Source organism: Haliotis rufescens, unplaced genomic scaffold (assembly GCF_023055435.1).
Source record: "Haliotis rufescens isolate VD_foot unplaced genomic scaffold, xgHalRufe1.0.p SCAF_9, whole genome shotgun sequence".
In the NCBI taxonomy this organism is placed as follows: Eukaryota; Metazoa; Mollusca; class Gastropoda; order Lepetellida; family Haliotidae; genus Haliotis; species Haliotis rufescens.
Window position 1 is genome coordinate 43,422,884 of NW_025964383.1, and position 18,284 is coordinate 43,441,167.

At 46.1% G+C, this 18,284-nt stretch overlaps 1 protein-coding gene across 2 annotated transcripts in view; it reads left to right on the plus strand.

Moving 5' to 3' along the window:
• Positions 1 to 18,044, plus strand: part of LOC124145110 — a 30,897-nt gene extending 12,853 nt beyond the window's left edge. Inside the window, exons 5-8 of one of the 2 annotated variants that reach the window (XM_048391222.1) lie at positions 201 to 401; positions 12,770 to 12,892; positions 16,517 to 16,698; positions 17,811 to 18,044. In XM_048391222.1, coding sequence (XP_048247179.1) covers positions 201 to 401; positions 12,770 to 12,892; positions 16,517 to 16,698 — 506 coding nt within the window. In that variant the 3' untranslated portion in view covers positions 17,811 to 18,044. Of the gene's footprint in view, positions 1 to 200; positions 402 to 12,769; positions 12,893 to 16,516; positions 16,725 to 17,810 lie in introns of those variants that run through there. The other variant, XM_048391223.1, reaches the window with a different exon arrangement.
• Positions 18,045 to 18,284: the final 240 nt, after the last annotated feature.

The window sequence follows — 18,284 nt, forward strand, 5'->3', positions numbered from 1 at the left end:
GCTTGATACAAATGTGCATTATTGATAAGGGACAGACGAAAGCATCTATCTTACCTGAGTGCTTTAGGCTGAGTGCACTGATTGTTCTCTGGCATTGATGTCTGGAATCATATTCATTGCCAGGGTAATATAACCCGATGCAAATGAAAGTGTATTACTTTCATGACTATATTACTATGTGTGCCATATGTCTGTTGCAGTCTGTACTCTACCGAGTCTGGTTTCTGCTGACACCACTGTCCAGGAAGTTGTGACGCCCAACTTCGGGAACGGTCCTTATTTTGACAGTGTAGATTGCGAAGTCATGATCGAAAGTAGCATCACTGGTGCGAGGGAAGTAAAGGTGGAGGTTATGTCTTCCCATATTGAGTGTTGTTGTGACGGTGTACGAATATGTGACGGTAAGTATATAGAGGTTATCACGCGAGTGTTTTGGGGGATGGAAACTATACTTCATTAGGAATATGCAATCTATTTAGCGAAACTTGGTGAGCTAAATACATAGCGTTTATTCCTTATACCGAAAGCATGACCAGAGATGAAAGTAATACAGAGGGTATCCCCAGAGATGGAAGTAAGACTGAGGGTATCCCCTGAAATAGAAGTAAGACAGAGGGTATCCCTACAGATTAATATAAGACAGAGGTTATCCAATGAGATGAAGGTGACGGAGGGTATCCCCTGATATGGAAATAACACAGAGGGTGTCCCCTGAAATGGGAGTAAGACGGAGGGTATCCCCTAATATGAAGGGAAGACAGAGGGTATCCCCTGAGATGGGAGTAAGACAGAAGGTATCACCTGAGAAGAAAATAAGACAGCGGGTATCCCTTTAGATGTATGTAAGGCAGATTCTATCTCCAGAGATGGACATAAGATATATAGATGGTATCCCCAGAGATGGGAGTAAGACATAGGTTATCCCCTGAGATGGGAGTAAGACAGAGGGTATCCCCTGATATGGAAATAACACAGAGGGTATCCCCTGAAATGGGAGTAAGACGGAGGGTATCCCCTAATATGAAGGGAAGACAGAGGGTATCCCCTCAAATGGGGGTAAGATGGAGAGTATCCCCTGAGATTCAGGTAAAACGGATGGCCCCCATAGAGATGAAGGTAAGACAGAGGGTATCCTCAGAGATGAAAATAAGACAGCGGGCATCCATTGAGATGTATCTAAGGCAGATGGTATCTACAGAGATGGAAATAAGACAGAGGGTATCCTCAGAGATGAAAGTTAGAGGCAGGGCAAGAGATGAAAGTAATATGAAATGGAAGTAAGACAGGGGGTATCCCTACAGATTTAGATAAGACAGAGGGTATCCCCTGAGATGGGAGTAAGACAGAGGGCCTCCATAGAGATGAAGGTTAGACAGAGGGTATCCCTTGAGATGTATGTAAGGCAGATGGGATTAAGACAGAGGGTATCCCCTGAGATGGAAGTAATACAGAGGGTATCCCCTGAGATGGGAGTAAGACAGAGGGCCTCCATAGAGATGAAGGTAAGACAAAGGGTATCCCCTGTGATGGGAGTAAGACAGAGGGTATCCCCTGAGATGGGAGTAAGACAGAGGGCCTCAATAGAGATGAAGGTAAGACAGAGGGTATCCCAAGAGATGAAAATAAGACAGCCGGTATCCCTTGAGATGTATGTAAGGCAGATGGGATTAAGACAGAGGGTATCCCCTGAGATGGAAGTAATACAGAGGGTATCCCCTGTGATTGAAGTAAGACAGAGGGTATCCCCTGAGATGGGAGTAAGACAGAGGGTATACCCAGATATGGTAGTAGTACAGAGGTTACCCCCTGAGATGGGAATAAGACAGAGGTTATCCCCAGTGATGGGAGTAAGACAGAGGTTATCCTCTGAGATGGGAGTGAGACAGAGGTTATCCCAGAGATGGGATTAAGACAGAGGGTATCCCCTGAGATGGGAGTAAGACAGAGAGTATCTCCTGAGACAATTGTAAGAGAGAGGGTATCTCGTGAGATGAGAGTAAGACGGAGGGTATCTCCTAATATTGTAGTAAGAGAGAGGGTATCCTCTGAGATAGGAGTAAGACTGAGGGTATCTCCTAACATTGTAGTAAGAGAGAGGGTATCCTCTGAGATAGGAGTAAGACGGAGGGTATCCCCAGAGATGGGAGTAGGACAGAGGGTATCTCCTTACTTTGTACTAAGAGAGAGGTTATCCCCTGAGATGGGAGTATGACAGAGGGTATCCTCTGGGATGGCAGTGAGACAAAGGGTATCCCCTGAGATGGGAGTAAGACAGAGAGTATCCCCTTAGACTGTTGTAAGAGAGAGGGTTTCTCGTGAGATGGGAGTAAGGCGGAGGGTATCTCCTAATATTGTAGTAAGAGAGAGGGTATCCTCTGAGATAGGAGTAAGACTGAGGGTATCTCCTAACATTGTAGTAAGAGAGAGGGTATCCTCTGAGATAGGAGTAAGACTGAAGGTATTTCCTAACATTGGAGTAAGAGAGTGGGTATCCTCTGAGATTGAAGTAGGACAGAGGGTATCTCCTGAGATGGAATAAGACAGCGGGTATTCCCAGAGATGGGAGTAGGACAGAGGGTATCTTCTGAGATGGGCAGAAGACAGAGGGTATTTCCTGAGATGGGAATAAGACAGAGGGTATCCCCTGAGATTGAAGTAAGACAGAGGGTATTTCCTGAGATGGGAATAAGACAGAGGGTATCCCCTGAGATTAAAGTAAGACAGAGGGTATCCCCTGAAATTGAAGTAAGACAGAGGATATTTCCTGAGATGGGCGTAAGACAGAGTATCTCCTGCGATGGGAATAAGACTGTGGGTATTTCCTGAGATGGGAGTAGGAGAGAGGGTATCCAATAAGATTAGAGAAAGACAGAGGTTATCCCCTTATTCAGTGGATAAGACAGAGGGTATCTCCTGAGATAGGAGTAAGAGAGAGAGTATCCCCTGTGATGGTAGTAAGAGAGAGGGTATTTCCAGAGATGTTCGTAAGACGGAGGGTATCTCCTGACATTGTAGTAAGAGAGTGGGTATCCTCTGAGATAGGAGTAAGACAGAGGATATCTCCTGATATGGAATAAGACAGCGGGTATCCCCAGAGATGGGAGTAGGACAGAGGGTATTCCCAGAGATTGGAGTAGAACAGAGGGTATTCCCAGAGATGGGAGGAGGACAGGGGGTATTCCCAGAGATGGTAGGAGGAGAGGGGGTCTCTTCTGAGATGGGGATAAGACAGAGGGTATCTCCTGAGATGGGAATAAGACACAGGGTATCCCCTGAGATTGAAGTAAGACAGAGGGTATCTTCTGAGATGGGCATAAGGCAGGGTATCTCCTGCGTTGGGAGTAAGACAGAGAGTTTCCCCTGAGATGGGAGTGAGATATAGGGTATCCCCTGAGATGGTAGTAAGACAGAGGTTATCCTCTGCGATAAAAGGGAGACAGAGGGTATCCCCTGAGATGGGAGTAAGACATAGGGTATCCCCTGAGATTGGAGTAAGACAGAGGGCATCCCCTGAGATGAGAGTAAGACAGAGAGTATCCCCTGTGATGGGAGTAGGACAGAGGGTATCCCCTGAGATGGGAGTAAGACAAAACTATCCCCTACGTATGTAGTAAGTTAGAGGATATTCCCTGAGATGGGAGTAAGACGGAGGGTATCCCCTGAGATGGTAGTAAGAGAATCAGTATCCCCTAAGATGGGAGTAAGACTGAGGGTATCCTCAGAGATGGTAGTAAGACAGAGGGTATCCCCTAAGATGGGAGTAAGACAAAGGGTATCCCAAGAGTTTTGAGTAAGACAGATAGTATCCCCTGAATTGGATGTAAGGCAGAGGGTATCCCCTGAGATGGAAGAAAGACAGAGGGTATTCCCTGAGATTGGAGTAAGAGAAAGGCATATCCTACGTATGAAGTAAGACAGTAAGTAAAACAGAGGGTATCTGTCCCCTGAAATGGGAGTAAGACAGAGGGTATCCGCTGAGATTGGAGTGAGACAGAGGGTATCCAAGAGATGGGAGTAAGGCGCAGGGTATCCCAAGAGATGGTAGTTAGACAGAGGATATCCCCTGAAATAGGAGTAAGACAAAGGTATCCCCTATGTATGAAGTAAGACAGAAGGTATCTCCTGAGATTGAAGTAAGACACAGGGTATCCCCTAAAACGGGAGTAAGACAGTCGGTATCCCCTGCGATGGGAGTGAGATATAGAGTATCCCCTCAGATGGAAGTAAGACAGATTGTATCCCAAGCGATGGAAATAAGGCTGTGGGTATCCCATGAGATCGGAGAACGTTCGGAGGGTATCCCAAGAAATGGGAGTAAAACCGAGGGTATACGTATCTCTTTAGATGGGAGTATGACAGAGGGTATCCTCTGGGATGGAAGTGAGACAAAGGGTATCCCCTTAGATGGGAAAAAGATAGAGGGTATCCCCTGAGATGGGAGTAGGACAGAGGGAATCCCATGATATGGGAGTAAGAGAGTCGGTATCCCTAGAGATGGGAGTAAGACAGAGGGTATCCCGAGCGATGGACAAAAAGGCAGTGGGTGAGATCGGAGAAAGATCGGAGGGTGTCCCAAGAAATGGGAGTAAAACAGAGGGTATCTATCCCCTGAGATGGGAGTATGACAGAGGGTATCCTCTGGGATGAAAGTGAGACAAAGGGTATCCCCTGAGATGGGAGTAAGAAAGAGAGTATCCCCTGAGACTGTTGTAAGAGAGAGGGTATCTCGTGAGATGGGAGTAAGACTGAGGGTATCTCCTAACATTGTAGTAAGATAAAGGGTATCGCATGAGATGGAGGTAAGGCGGAGGGTACCTCCCGAGATGGGAGTAAGACAGAGAGTATCCCCTGAGACAGTTGTAAGAGAGAGGGTATCTCGTGAGAAGGGAGTAAGACAGAGGGTATCTCCTAACATTGTAGTAAGATAGAGGGTATCCCATGAGATGGAAGTAAGACAGAGAGTATCCCCTGAGATGGGAGTATGACAGAGGGTTTCCCCTGAGATGAGAGTAAGACAGAGAGTATCCCCTGAGATCGGGGTATGACAGAGGGTATCCCTGAGATGGGAGTATGACAGAGGGTATCCTCTGGGATGGAAGTGAGACAAAGGGTATCCCCTGAGATGGCAGTAAGAGAGAGAGTATCCCCTGAGATGGGAGTATGACAGAGGGTATCATCTGGGATGGAAGTAAGATAAAGGGTATCCCCTGAGATGGGAGTAAGACAGTCGGTATCCCTAGAGATGGGAGTAAGACAGAGGGTATCCCCTGAGATGGAAGTAAGACAGAGGGTATCCCAAGCGATGGAAAAAAGGCAGTGGGTATCCCATGAGATCGGAGAAAGATCGGAGGGTGTCCGAAGAAATGGGAGTAAAACAGAGGATATCTAACCCCTGAGATGAGAGTATGACAGAGGGTATCCTCTGGGATGAAAGTAAGACAGAGAGTATCCCCTGAGACTGTTGTAAGAGAGAGGGTATCTCGTGAGAAGGGAGTAAGACGGAGGGTATCTCCTAACATTGTAGTAAGATAGAGGGTATCCCATGAGATGGAAGTAAGACAGAGAGTATCCCCTGAGATGGGAGTATGACAGAGGGTATCCCCTGAGATGAGAGTAAGACAGAGAGTATCCCCTGAGATCGGGGTATGACAGAGGGTATCCCTGAGATGGGAGTATGACAGAGGGTATCCTCTGGGATGGAAGTGAGACAAAGGGTATCCCCTGAGATGGCAGTAAGAGAGAGAGTATCCCCTGAGATGGGAGTATGACAGAGGGTATCCTCTGGGATGGAAGTAAGATAAAGGGTATCCCCTGAGATGGGAGTAAGACAGTCGGTATCCCTAGAGATGGGAGTAAGACAGAGGGTATCCCCTGAGATGGAAGTAAGACAGAGGGTATCCCAAGCGATGGAAAAAAGGCAGTGGGTATCCCATGAGATCGGAGAAAGATCGGAGGGTGTCCGAAGAAATGGGAGTAAAACAGAGGATATCTAACCTCTGAGATGAGAGTATGACAGAGGGTATCCTCTGGGATGAAAGTAAGACAGAGAGTATCCCCTGAGACTGTTGTAAGAGAGAGGGTATCTCGTGAGAAGGGAGTAAGACGGAGGGTATCTCCTAACATTGTAGTTAGATAGAGAGTATCCCATGAGGTGGATGTAAGACAGAGAGTATCCCATGGATGGGAGTATGACAGAGGGTATCCCCTGAGATGGGAGTATGACAGAGAGTATCCCCTGAGATGGGAGTAAGACAGAGAGTATCCCCTGAGATGGGAGTATGACAGAGAGTATCCCCTGAGATGGGAGTATGACGGAGGGTATCCCCTGAGATCGGGGTATGACAGAGGGTATCCCCTGAGATGGGAGTATGACAGAGGGTATCCTCTGGGTGGAAGTGAGACAAAGGGCATCCCCTGAGATGGAAGTAAGAGAGAGGGTATCTCGTGAGATGGGAGTAAGTCTGAGGGTATCTCCTAACATTGTAGTAAGATAGAGGGTATCGCATGAGATGGAGGTAAGCCGGAGGGTACCCCCCCGAGATTGGAGTAAGACAGAGAGTATCCCCTGAGACTGTTGAAAGAGAGAGGGTATCTCGTGAGAAGGGAGTAAGACGGAGGGTATATCCTAACATTGTAGTAAGATAGAGAGTATCCCATGAGATGGATGTAAGACAGAGAGTAACCCCTGAGATGGGAGTATGACAGAGGGTATCCCCTGAGATGGGAGTAAGACAGAGTGTATCCCCTGAGATCGGAGTATGACACAGGGTATCCCCTGAGATGGGAGTATGACAGAGGGTATCCTCTGGGATGAAAGTGAGACAAAGGGTATCCCCTGAGATGGGAGTAAGACAGAGAGTATCCCCTGAGACTGTTGTAAGAGAGAGGGTATCTCGTGAGATGGGAGTAAGACTGAGGGTATCTCCTAACATTGTAGTAAGATAAAGGGTATCGCATGAGATGGAGGTAAGGCGGAGGGTACCTCCCGAGATGGGAGTAAGACAGAGGGTATCCCCTGAGATGGAAGTAAGACAGAGGGTATCCCAAGCGATGGAAAAAAGGCAGTGGGTATCCCATGAGATCGGAGAAAGATCGGAGGGTGTCCGAAGAAATGGGAGTAAAACAGAGGATATCTAACCCCTGAGATGAGAGTATGACAGAGGGTATCTCCTAACATTGTAGTAAGATAGAGGGTATCGCATGAGATGGAGGTAAGCCGGAGGGTACCCCCCGAGATGGGAGTAAGACAGAGAGTATCCCCTGAGACTGTTGTAAGAGAGAGGGTATCTCGTGAGAAGGGAGTAAGACGGAGGGTATCTCCTAACATTGTAGTAAGATAGAGGGTATCGCATGAGATGGAGGTAAGCCGGAGGGTACCCCCCCGAGATGGGAGTAAGACAGAGAGTATCCCCTGAGACTGTTGAAAGAGAGAGGGTATCTCGTGAGAAGGGAGTAAGACAGAGGGTATCTCCTAACATTGTAGTAAGATAGAGAGTATCCCATGAGATGGATGTAAGACAGAGAGTAACCCCTGAAATGGGAGTATGACGGAGGGTATCCCCTGAGATGGGAGTAAGACAGAGAGTATCCCCTGAGATCGGAGTATGACACAGGGTATCCCCTGAGATGGGAGTATGAGAGAGGGTATCCTCTGGGATGGAAGTGAGACAAAGAGTATCCCCTGAGATGGCAGTAAGACAGAGAGTATCCCCTGAGATGGGAGTATGACAGAGGGTGTCCTGTGTGTGGAAGTGAGACAAAGGGCATCCCCTGAGATGGAAGTAAGAGAGAGAGTATCCCCTGAGATGGGAGTATGACAGAGGGTATCCTCTGGGATGGAAGTAAGACAAAGGGTATCCCCTGAGATGAGAGTAAGACGGAGGGTATCTCCTGAGATGGAATAAGACAGCTGGTATCCCCAGAAATAGGTGTAGGACAGAGGGTATCTCCTGAGATTGGAATAAGACAGAGGGTATCCCCTGAGATTGAAGTAAGGCAGAGGGTATCCCCGGAGATTGAAGTAAGACAGAGGGTATTTCCTGAGATGGGCGGAAAACGGAGGGTATCTACTGCAATGGGAATAAAACTGTGGGTATTTCCTGAGATGGGAGTAGGAGAGAGCTTATCCAATAAGATTGGAGTAAGACAGAGGTTATCCTTTTATTCAGTGAATAAGACAGAGGGTATCTTCTGAGATGGGAGTAAGAGAGAGAGTATCCCCTGTGATGGTAGTAAGAGAGAGGGTATTTCCTGAGATGGGCGTAAGACGGAGGGTATCTCCTGAGATTGTAGTAAGACAGTCGGTATCCCCTAAGATGGGAGTAAGACTGATGGTATCACCAGAGATGGTAGTAAGACAGAGGGTATCCCCTATAAGATGGGAGTAAGACAAAGGGTATCCCAAGAGATTGGAGTAAGACAGATAGTATCCCCTGAAATGGAAGTAAGGCGGAGGGTATCCCCTCAGATGGAAGTAAATCAGAGGGTATCCCCTAAGGTTGGAGTAAGACAGAGGGTATCCTGTGAGACGGGAGTAAGACAGATGGTATCACCTTAGATGGAAGTAAGAGAGAGGGTATCCTCTGAGATAGGAGTAAGAGAAAGGGCATCTCCTGAGATGTGAGTAGGACAGAGGGTATCTTCTGAGATGGGACTAAGACATGGGTATCCCCTGAGATGGGAGTAGGACAGAGGGTATCCTTTGAGTTGGGCATAAGACAGAGGGTATCCCCTGAGATGGGATTAAGACGGAGGGTATCCCTTGAGATGGGAGTGAGGCAGAGGGTATCCCTGGAGATGGAATTGAGGCAGAGGTTCTACCTCAGAGATGGGAGTAAAACAGAAGTTGTCCCCTGAGATGTCAGTTAGGCAGAGGGTATTCCCTAAGATGGTAGTAAGACAGAGGGTATCACCTCGGACGGGAGTAAGACGGAGTGTATCCGCAGAGATGGAAGTAAGACAGAGCATATGCCCTGAGATGGAAGTGAGACAGAGGGTATCCCCAGAGATGGTAGTAAGACTGAGGGTATCACCTCAGACGGGAGTAAGACGGAGTGTATCCGCAGAGATGGAAGTAAGACAGAGCATATGCCCTAAGATGGAAGTGAGACAGAGGGTATCCCTTGAGATGGTAATAAGACTAAGGGTATCCCCAGAGATGGTAGACAGACAGAAGGTGTCCCCTGAGATGGAAATAAGACAGATGGTATCCCTTGTGATGGTAGTTACGCAGAGGGTATCCCCAGAGGTGGAAGTATTACTGAGGGTATCACCTCAGACAGGAGTAAGACGGATGGTACTCCAAGAGATGGAAGTAAGACATATGGTATCCCCTGAGATGGGTAGTAAGACAGAGGGCATCCCCTGAGATGGGAGTAAGACAGAGCATATGCCCTGAGATGGAAATGAGACAGAGGGTATCCCTAGAGATGGTAGTAAGACTGAGGGTTTCCCCAGATATGGAAGTAATACTGAGGGTACCCCTTGAGATGTGAGTAAGAGAGAGGGTATCTCCTGAGATTGGAGTAAGAAGGAGGGTATCTTCTGACAGTGTAGTAAGAGAGAGGGTTTCCCAGAGATGGAAGTAAGACAGACGGTATCCCCTGAGATGGGAGAAAGACAGAGCATATCCCCTGAGATGGAAATGAGACAGAGGGTATCCCTTGAGATGGTAGTAAGACTGAGGGTTTCCCTAGAAATAGTATTAAGACTGAGGGTATCTCCTGAGATAGGCGTAAGACAATGCTATCCCCTACGTATGTAGAAAGACAGAGGGTATTCCCTGAGATGGAAGTAAGACAGAGCATATGCCCTAAGATGGAAGTGAGACAGAGGGTATCCCTTGAGATGGTAATAAGACTGAGGGTATCCCCATAGATGGTAGACAGACAGAAGGTGTCCCCTGAGATGGGAATAAGACAGATGGTATCCCTTGTGATGGTAGTTACGCAGAGGGTATCCCCAGAGGTGGAAGTAAGACAAAGCTATCCCCTACGTATGTTGTAAGTTAGAGGATATTCCCTGAGATGGGAGTAAGACGGAGGGTATCCCCTGAGATGGTAGTAAGACAGTCGGTATCCCCAGAGATGGGAGTAAGACTGAGGGTATCCCTAGAGATGGTAGTAAGACAGAGGGTCTCCCCTATAAGATTGGAGTAAGAAAAAGGGTATCCCAAGAGATTGGAGTAAGACAGAGGGTATCCCATGAGATGGTAGTAAGACTGAGGGTTTCCCTAGAAATAGTATTAAGACTGAGGGTATCTCCTGAGATGGGAGTAAGACAATGCTATCCCCTACGTATGTAGAAAGACAGAGGGTATCCCTTGAGATGGTAGTAACACTGAGCGTATCCCCAGAGATGGTAGACAGGCAGAAGGTGTCCCCTGAGATGGGAATAAGACAGAGGGTATCCCTTGTGATGGTAGTTACGCAGAGGGTATCCCCAGAGGTGGAAGTAATACTGAGGGTATAACCTCAGACAGGAGTAAGACTGAGGGTATCCCCTGAGATGGTAAAAAGACAGAGGGTATTCCCTGATATGGGAGTAAGACAGAGGGTATCCCCAGAGATGGCAGTTAGGGAGAGGGTATTCCCTTAGATGGTAGTTAGGGAGTGGGTATTCCCTGAGATGGTAGTAACACAGAGGATATCCTCTAAGACCGGAGTAAGACGGAGGGTATCCCAAGAGATTGGAGTAAGAGAGAGAGTATCCCCTGAAATGGAAGTAAGGTGGAGGGTATCCCCTGAGATGGTTCTAAGAGAGAGGATGAACCCCGAGATGGGAGTAAGACAGAGGGTTTGCCCTGAGATGGAACTGAGACAGACTGTATTCCCTGAAATGGATGTTAGGCAGAGGGTATCCCCTGGGATGGGAGTAAGACAGTCGGTATCCCCTGAGATGGGAGTTAGACAGAGGATATCCCCGGATATGGGAGTAAGACTGAGGGTATCCCCAGAGATGGAAGTGATACAGAGGGTATTCCCTGAGATGGTAGTAACACAGAGGTATCCTCTTAGACGGGTGAAAGACGGGGGGTACCCCCAGAGATTGGAGTAAGACACAGGGTATCCCCAGATATTGCAGTTAGGGAGAGGGTATTCCCTGAGATGGCGGTTAGGGAGAGGGTATTCCCTGGTAGTAACACATAGGGTATCCTATCAGACGGGAGTAAGACGGAGGGTATCCTCAGAGATGGGAGTAAGACAGAGTATATCCCCTGAGATGGAAGTGAGACAGAGGGTATCCCATGATATGGGAGTAAGACAGAGGGTATCACCAGAGATGGAAGTGAGACAGGGGGTATCCCCAGAGATGGAAGTAAGACAGAGGGTATCCCCAGAGATGGAAGTGAGATAGAGGGTATCCCTAGAGATGGAAGTGAGACATAGGGTATTCCAAGAGATGGAAGTGCGACAGAGGGTATCCCCAGAGATGGGAGTAAAAGAGAGCATATCCCCTGAGATGGATGTGAGACAGAGGGTATCCCCTGATATGGGAGTAAGACAGAGGGTATCCCCAGAGATAGCAGTTAGGGAGAGTGTTTTCCCTCAGATGGTAGTTATGGAGAGGGTATTCCCTGAGATGGTAGTAACACAGAGGGTATACTCTCAGACGGGAGTAAGACAGAGGGTATCCCCAGAGATTGGAGTAAGACAGAGGATATCCCCTGAGATGGAAGTGAGATAGAGGGTATCCCCTGATATGGGAGTAAGACGGAGGGTATCCCCAGAGATGGAAGTTAGACAGAAGGTATCCCCAGAGATGGAAGTAAGACAGAGGGTATCCTCAGAGATGGAAGTGAGATAGAGGGTATCCCTAGAGATGGAAGTGAGACAGAGGGTATTCCAAGAGATGGAAGTACAACAGAGGGTATCCCAAGAGATGGAAGTGAGATAGAGGGTATCCTCAGTGATGGAAGTGAAGCAGAAGGTATCCCCAGAGAGGAAGGTAAAACAGAGGGTATCCCCAGAGAGGAAGGTAAGACAGACGGTATTAGCGGCTATAGTATTGAGAGAAGGAAGTAAGATGGAGTCTATCCACAGGGTTTAAAGTAAGTCAAAGGATATCCCCTAAATTGCAGTTTGGAGGGACTTCAATCTCATTATATTCACATCTTTAATTTCGACGCGATACATTTTCGCGTGAAGATGACCACCCCCACGGGGCCACCTTTTACTCACTGTCGAAGCTTCTAAATCGGAACCAAATGAAAACAAAGAAGCACCGCCCTAATATATTATTGTTGTGGATATTTTACACATTCCGTCGTTTGGGGGTATTGGCATGTACACCTCAACGGGTGTATCATGAAGAGTATATCTGGGTTTTGTGGGGATTTTCATTAGCTTACATTTCCGAAACGAGGTGTTTAAAACAGAATCATTTAGAAAGCCGGTGGGTGATTGGCTCAATAATCCACAATCCGTCGTTTACATTGGATTGTCAAATTTTGCTCAGGGTTCTCATATGATGTGATATCCTTTGGGGTGAGTGAGTGAGTTTGGTTTTACACTGCTTTTGGCAATGTTCAAGCAATATCACGCGGGGAACAGCAGAATGGGCTTAACACATTGTAGCCATGTGCGGAATCGAACCCGGGCCTTCGGCGTGACGAGCGAACGCTTTAACGACTAGGCTACCCCATCCCCCGATCTCCTTTGGAAAAGTGATTAGATTTACATGTGTAGTATCTGAGTACAATATCTGATTTTAAAACGGTACACCATAATCCACACACGATAAACACGATGTTTTCTTCTTTCTTCTTCAGATGACGGCTGTCTTCGTTTGTGTTATACATCCAAAAGGATCTTCCGTGGAAGCAATGTTACAATTCATCATTGGTCAGATTTCGTTTTTGCTTACAATGGCACGAGATTAGAGTACACCGTAGGTAAATATCTTCTTTATTATCTTCTTTAACCCCTCCTTTCTCAAAAGTAAACATAGTATATGATTAAAATTAACCATTTATATCTTCCAAACTGTTAGATCTGTTTTAGATTTATTGCTTAATGTAATCATTAAAAATGCAAAATGAATTACTTATTATAGGAATAAAATAAAAGGTCAAAGTTCATAATCAATGGCAGGCCCTATCATTAAACACTATTACAACTGATCAAATCAAAATGTTATTGTTCTCGTTTTTATACTTGGCGTGTCACATTTCCGCCAAACCCAGCATACAACAATTGGAGAAAATGTGGCATAATGCACGAAATTAGTGTCATCAAATTTGCAAACATAACCACGTTTTCGTTATTTCGTCATTTTTGTCATTAAATCCATGTATTATGTATATGATTTCATGACAATAGCGAGGTGACACGAAATATTAACGCACATGTCGCTGCTAAAAATGGTTCTATCCCATTTATCAAACATGCCAACAAGGAAAATATATGTATATATTAAAATATATATATACTCTTCAAAATAAGAAACACAAAGCCAGATTTGTGTGAGGTAGCCAAAATGTTGTGGAGAGAACATTTGGTCATTGTAGTCCTCTCAGTTATCGGTACATAGGAAAAGTCCAAGGTGAAGGTCAGCTACCATCAATAACGCGTATTTCCCCCGTTGGAATCGATAGCGGCCTGACATCTCCTGCCCATGGAAGAGACGAGTAAGCGAATCACCTTCCTTGGGTATGTGATTCGGTAGCCCACACTCTGCCTGCAACGCAAAAGCCAACTGCTGCAACGTCTGGGGTTGTGGTTGACGTCGGCGTAGCCGTCTATCCAATGCATCCCACAGGTGCTCTATCGGTTTCAAATCTGGGGTTCTGTAGGGCCAGGGGAGAACATCTATGTTGGTGTTGTATAGAGAGGATCTTGTGATCCGTGATGTCCTCTTGGAATACACCTTTGCCGTTGGCTGCAAATAGCAGGACGTGTGGTAGGAGAATGTCGTTGATGTATCGTTGAGCCGTAAGATTGCCCTGGATAGCAACCAAAAATGTCCTGCCATGATGAGAGATAGCAGGCCACATCATAACGCTACCCCCACCAAACATGTCCACTTCATGTACGTAGTTTACGGCGTAACGCTCTCCCCGACGTCTGTAGACCCGTGCTCTTCCATTCCCTCGACGGGGGAGAAATCTCGATTCGTCGCTGAACCAGATATCTCCCCATCGCAGTTAACCACCAATGCAGTCGTTGTTGGCGATGTTGTCGACTCAATATGACGCGTCGAACAGAACGTATTGCTCGTAGACCTGCTGCTCTTAAATGGTTTCGTACGGTCTGGTCGGAAAATCTGTGCAGTCCGGGTATTTCTGATGTGGTTGAAGTGGCTGTGGTCGTCTTTTCACGTATGTGGCGCAGTCGAATGTAGCGATCTGTGGCGGGGGTGGTTGCTCTTAGGCTTCCCGAACTTGGCCGATCACGTGTTGACCCATGCTGTTGAAACCGATCCTATAGCCTTGTGATGGTGCTCGGCGCTACATTGAAAACACTGGCTTCAGCTGATCGGGATTCCCCTGCTAGCAAGCGGCATTTTACGCTGTTTCTTTGCACTTCTGTTAATCATGGCATGTTGTTGAGCTGTCACTGTTCGATTGACGCAGATGCCAGGCTAAAAAAAACACTGCATTTTAATACCGTTCATAGTACTGCTGCACGTGCAGCCCCATGGCCCATTTTTTACTGCACTGAGTGCGTTTTTCCGAATTGTACGTGTTTCCCGACTAATGGTTTGCATGTCCTGTCCTGTTGTGATCATTTGATCCCGGAAATTTGTCACTGACACTATAACACATTAAACCTCTTCATTTTGCACATCTTGGTCCGTAAATTTTGCTTTTATGGCCAGCAATATCGGTTTTGTGTTTCTATTTTTGAAGAGTATAATATATTATAATTCTGATTGGCTTGCGCCGTTCCGACGCACGGCGGCCTTCGAAAGGGGGACGAGCCGTCTTGTAGGTTACGGATTCTCTCTCACCACATGTCTATTCCCGTTTCTCGTTTGCACAAAACATGTGTCCTTGTTACGTTGCAGCGTTAAAAAGTAGCGTATTAGAACACTTAGAACATATACCTCGTATGGTGGAGTAAACCAGTTATATCACGTCGTGTCAGCTTAATGTGGGAGGAAAGCCAAAAGTGATGCAGGTGCCAGACGTTTACCACGAGTATGGTGTATGGTGTAGCACGGGTATGGTGCTGAGAAACCTAGAAAGATAATCGGGGCGATTCGGGATTCGAACCCACAATCATAGGTTTCTGGCGTGCCGAAGGGAGACAACTCTGCAGAGCGAATCGCGACGCCTTAAACGAATGGGCCACTCGTACCTCCTATGATAAAGTAAACCTAACTCACTCACTCAAACGAAGAGGCCTTCTGCCTGGGTCACGACGGCGATGGTCATTACGTGACGATGTAAAACCGTCGAACCGAGGCTTCTTCGACTCCCGTCCGACCTCGGCGCGTTGTGCGTGTTTTGGTCGTTACGAGGTGAGTTAAAATTAGGTTTAACGTCGCGTCAAAGATTTTTGCACTCATTAAGCGACGTGCTTGCTCGTGCGCGTGCGTTTGGGGCTGCTTGTACTTGTCCTGACTGATGCCGATTTATAGTGCTAGCTCACTGAGATACCATGCCGCAGTTTAACATGAATACCCCACTCAGACACAGTGTACTGACTCCGAGCCGATCAGACCTTGTTTTAGCCCCTGAATACCAAGCACCAGACAGGGTAAAAAGAAGAACCATCTTTTAACATCTTTTGGAATGACGCGGCCGGGGCTGGAACCCCGGACCTTCCGCTCTCCAGGAGGGGCTCTACCACTACACCACAGAGGGGATCTGGTCGTTACGAATAATAATGACGAAGAATAACGACCCCCGAAGCAATGGGCATAGTGAATCCTAGTGGTATAATTTACGTTGTTCTTACTAATATTCCAGCTTTATGACGACCGTCTGAAGTAATCGAGTCTGGACCAGACAATCCAATATTTGCCATAATGGGCATGAAAACAAACGCAACTGGGATACGACGACATACATCAATAAATTCAGTGAACATGCCCAATTAGTTCCCTTTACAACAAGCATTGATTGCTGAAGAAAACTTCTAACCCGGATATTCACGGGAGAGGGAAGATGAAATGGGGTTTAAGGTCGCGTTTCAGATTATTCGACTTATATAGCAAAGTGTTTGCGTGTGGCGGCTTTAATTAGTCCGAATTGCAGTCAGTTTTATAGTGCTACTGAGATAGAGCAGGCCTACTGAGACTGAGATAGAGCAGGCCAACTGAGATAGTGCAGGCCATATGAGATTGAGCAGGCCCACTGAGATAATTTTCTCAGTCCTTGTTCTCGTCGAGCGCCAAGCACCATCATTTAACATTTTTTGGCATCATGCCGCACTCAACAATATGCCAGCTATATGAGGGCGGTATGTAAATATTCGACCCCACCTCCACCCCTACCAAACAAACAAAGAGGTAATGTCCTTGTGTGGATCAAGCCTTTATTTCATGTACTTATATTGGACGTCTGTTTCAGATTTTACTGACTGGACTCCGTGGAAGAGCAACGCCTGTTACTGTGACTGTACCACCAAACAACGCCTTGTCGACGATACTAGAACAAGGACTTGCCTCAAGGACAGCTGCATGGGCGAGACGAACCAGAAACGAACCCGTGTCTGCAGAACCACGTGTAAGGATTGCGTCCTCGGGAATTAGGTAAAGGTTATGAACAATACAATATTTGGTTCGAGACAGGATATGTTTAGGACTAATGCATGTAGGAAGAGCAGAACAGAGGGTATTTTACACAACACAAGTTTTCACAGGATATCCAGCATGTTTCGCGAGGACATATGTTCTTTGAACACGGGAACACATGACACACCAACAGAGAGTTTTAACACCATTTTGATCACTTATGTGGCAAAGTTTGAAGTGTCCTACACCTGCCTAACACAAGACTTCCTGAAAGCGCCACCAATGCTGTAACCCGTATCAAACAACTTCTGATAAAGAGTCGCATGACACTGTTTGAAATCGTCGTAGAAAGAACACATTCAATTGCACCGCTAAGGTGAAATCACACCAGATGCTGGCGCTGATCGTCACAGAGAAAAAACTGGCTTTTGAAAATTTGAAATAAAAGCTCTGGTCATGGTCTTGTGTATACATGCTTCTGAATACTTTACATGTATTGTTATTCTAAATCTTAATGCATAATCTCGAATGCACAGAAGACATCATATGTAAAAAGAAAATCATGTTATTTTCGTCTCTTCTAAATGTCTTTATAAACCTCAAGTGACGGCATGCCTTTCTTGTCGGGCAAGGTTATACTTCTTAAAAGTAAAACCCCGGAAATCATGTTAATTAGAATTAGCTTCAATATGTGTAAAGATTATGGAGGTATTAACGTGTAAGCCGGTATGCATGCCATGTAAATTCGCGTTGAGGATTTACGCAAAGCCTGTAGGCCCGTTTATAACTACATAGCCGAAGTAAATACGTCAACAAAAATAACTTCACAGACTGCATATTTTCACCAGGAACAAACACAAACTGTAAATAATAATTATCATTGGCAGCAAGTGATCAAATATGTAACTGTTTTTGTTTTTCTAACTTATCAGACATTGATATGTGCAACAGCATTGGAACAGATTCTTCGTTTCTGAGAGCAATAGGCGAGAGGCGTTGTATCAATGAGATCAGTCTTCTTAGTGTGGTACTAGTCGATCTCTGGATTTTTTAACGATTTTTATTGAATCTTTTGAAAAAATATTTTTGTCTGTTTTGTATAATGGAAGACGCCCTTTCATGTTTTACAGTTCCGGTCTGACAGAATACAAAGAATAATATTCTGTAAATGGATTCAAGATATGGTTGTGCATTCATCACTGACTAGAGAGGGATTCACAAAGCTGAACATGTTTCGGTGCAAATACTGATATTTGAAAGTATTTCTAGGGGAAAACCAACACGGTATCTGCTTATATTATTTGAAGACATGTCTATCTTGGAGGGCCAACGACTTTTTGCATTTTGTCTTCTTTTAACTTGCTTTCGGGATTTACAAAGAAATAAATCAAATGGTATACGTCTCCTGGCCTTCTTGGATTTGCTGTTGTGGACAAGTGAGCTAATATTAGTTATTCTGTCATGACATAAAAGAATGTTTGGGGTATCACGGGGCAGTAAATGGTATCTAGTGGAATAGTGTCCGCCTGGAGAGCGGAAGTCGCGGGTTTGATCCCCGGTCACGTCATACCAAAAGACGTTAAAAGATGGTACTTGTTGTTACC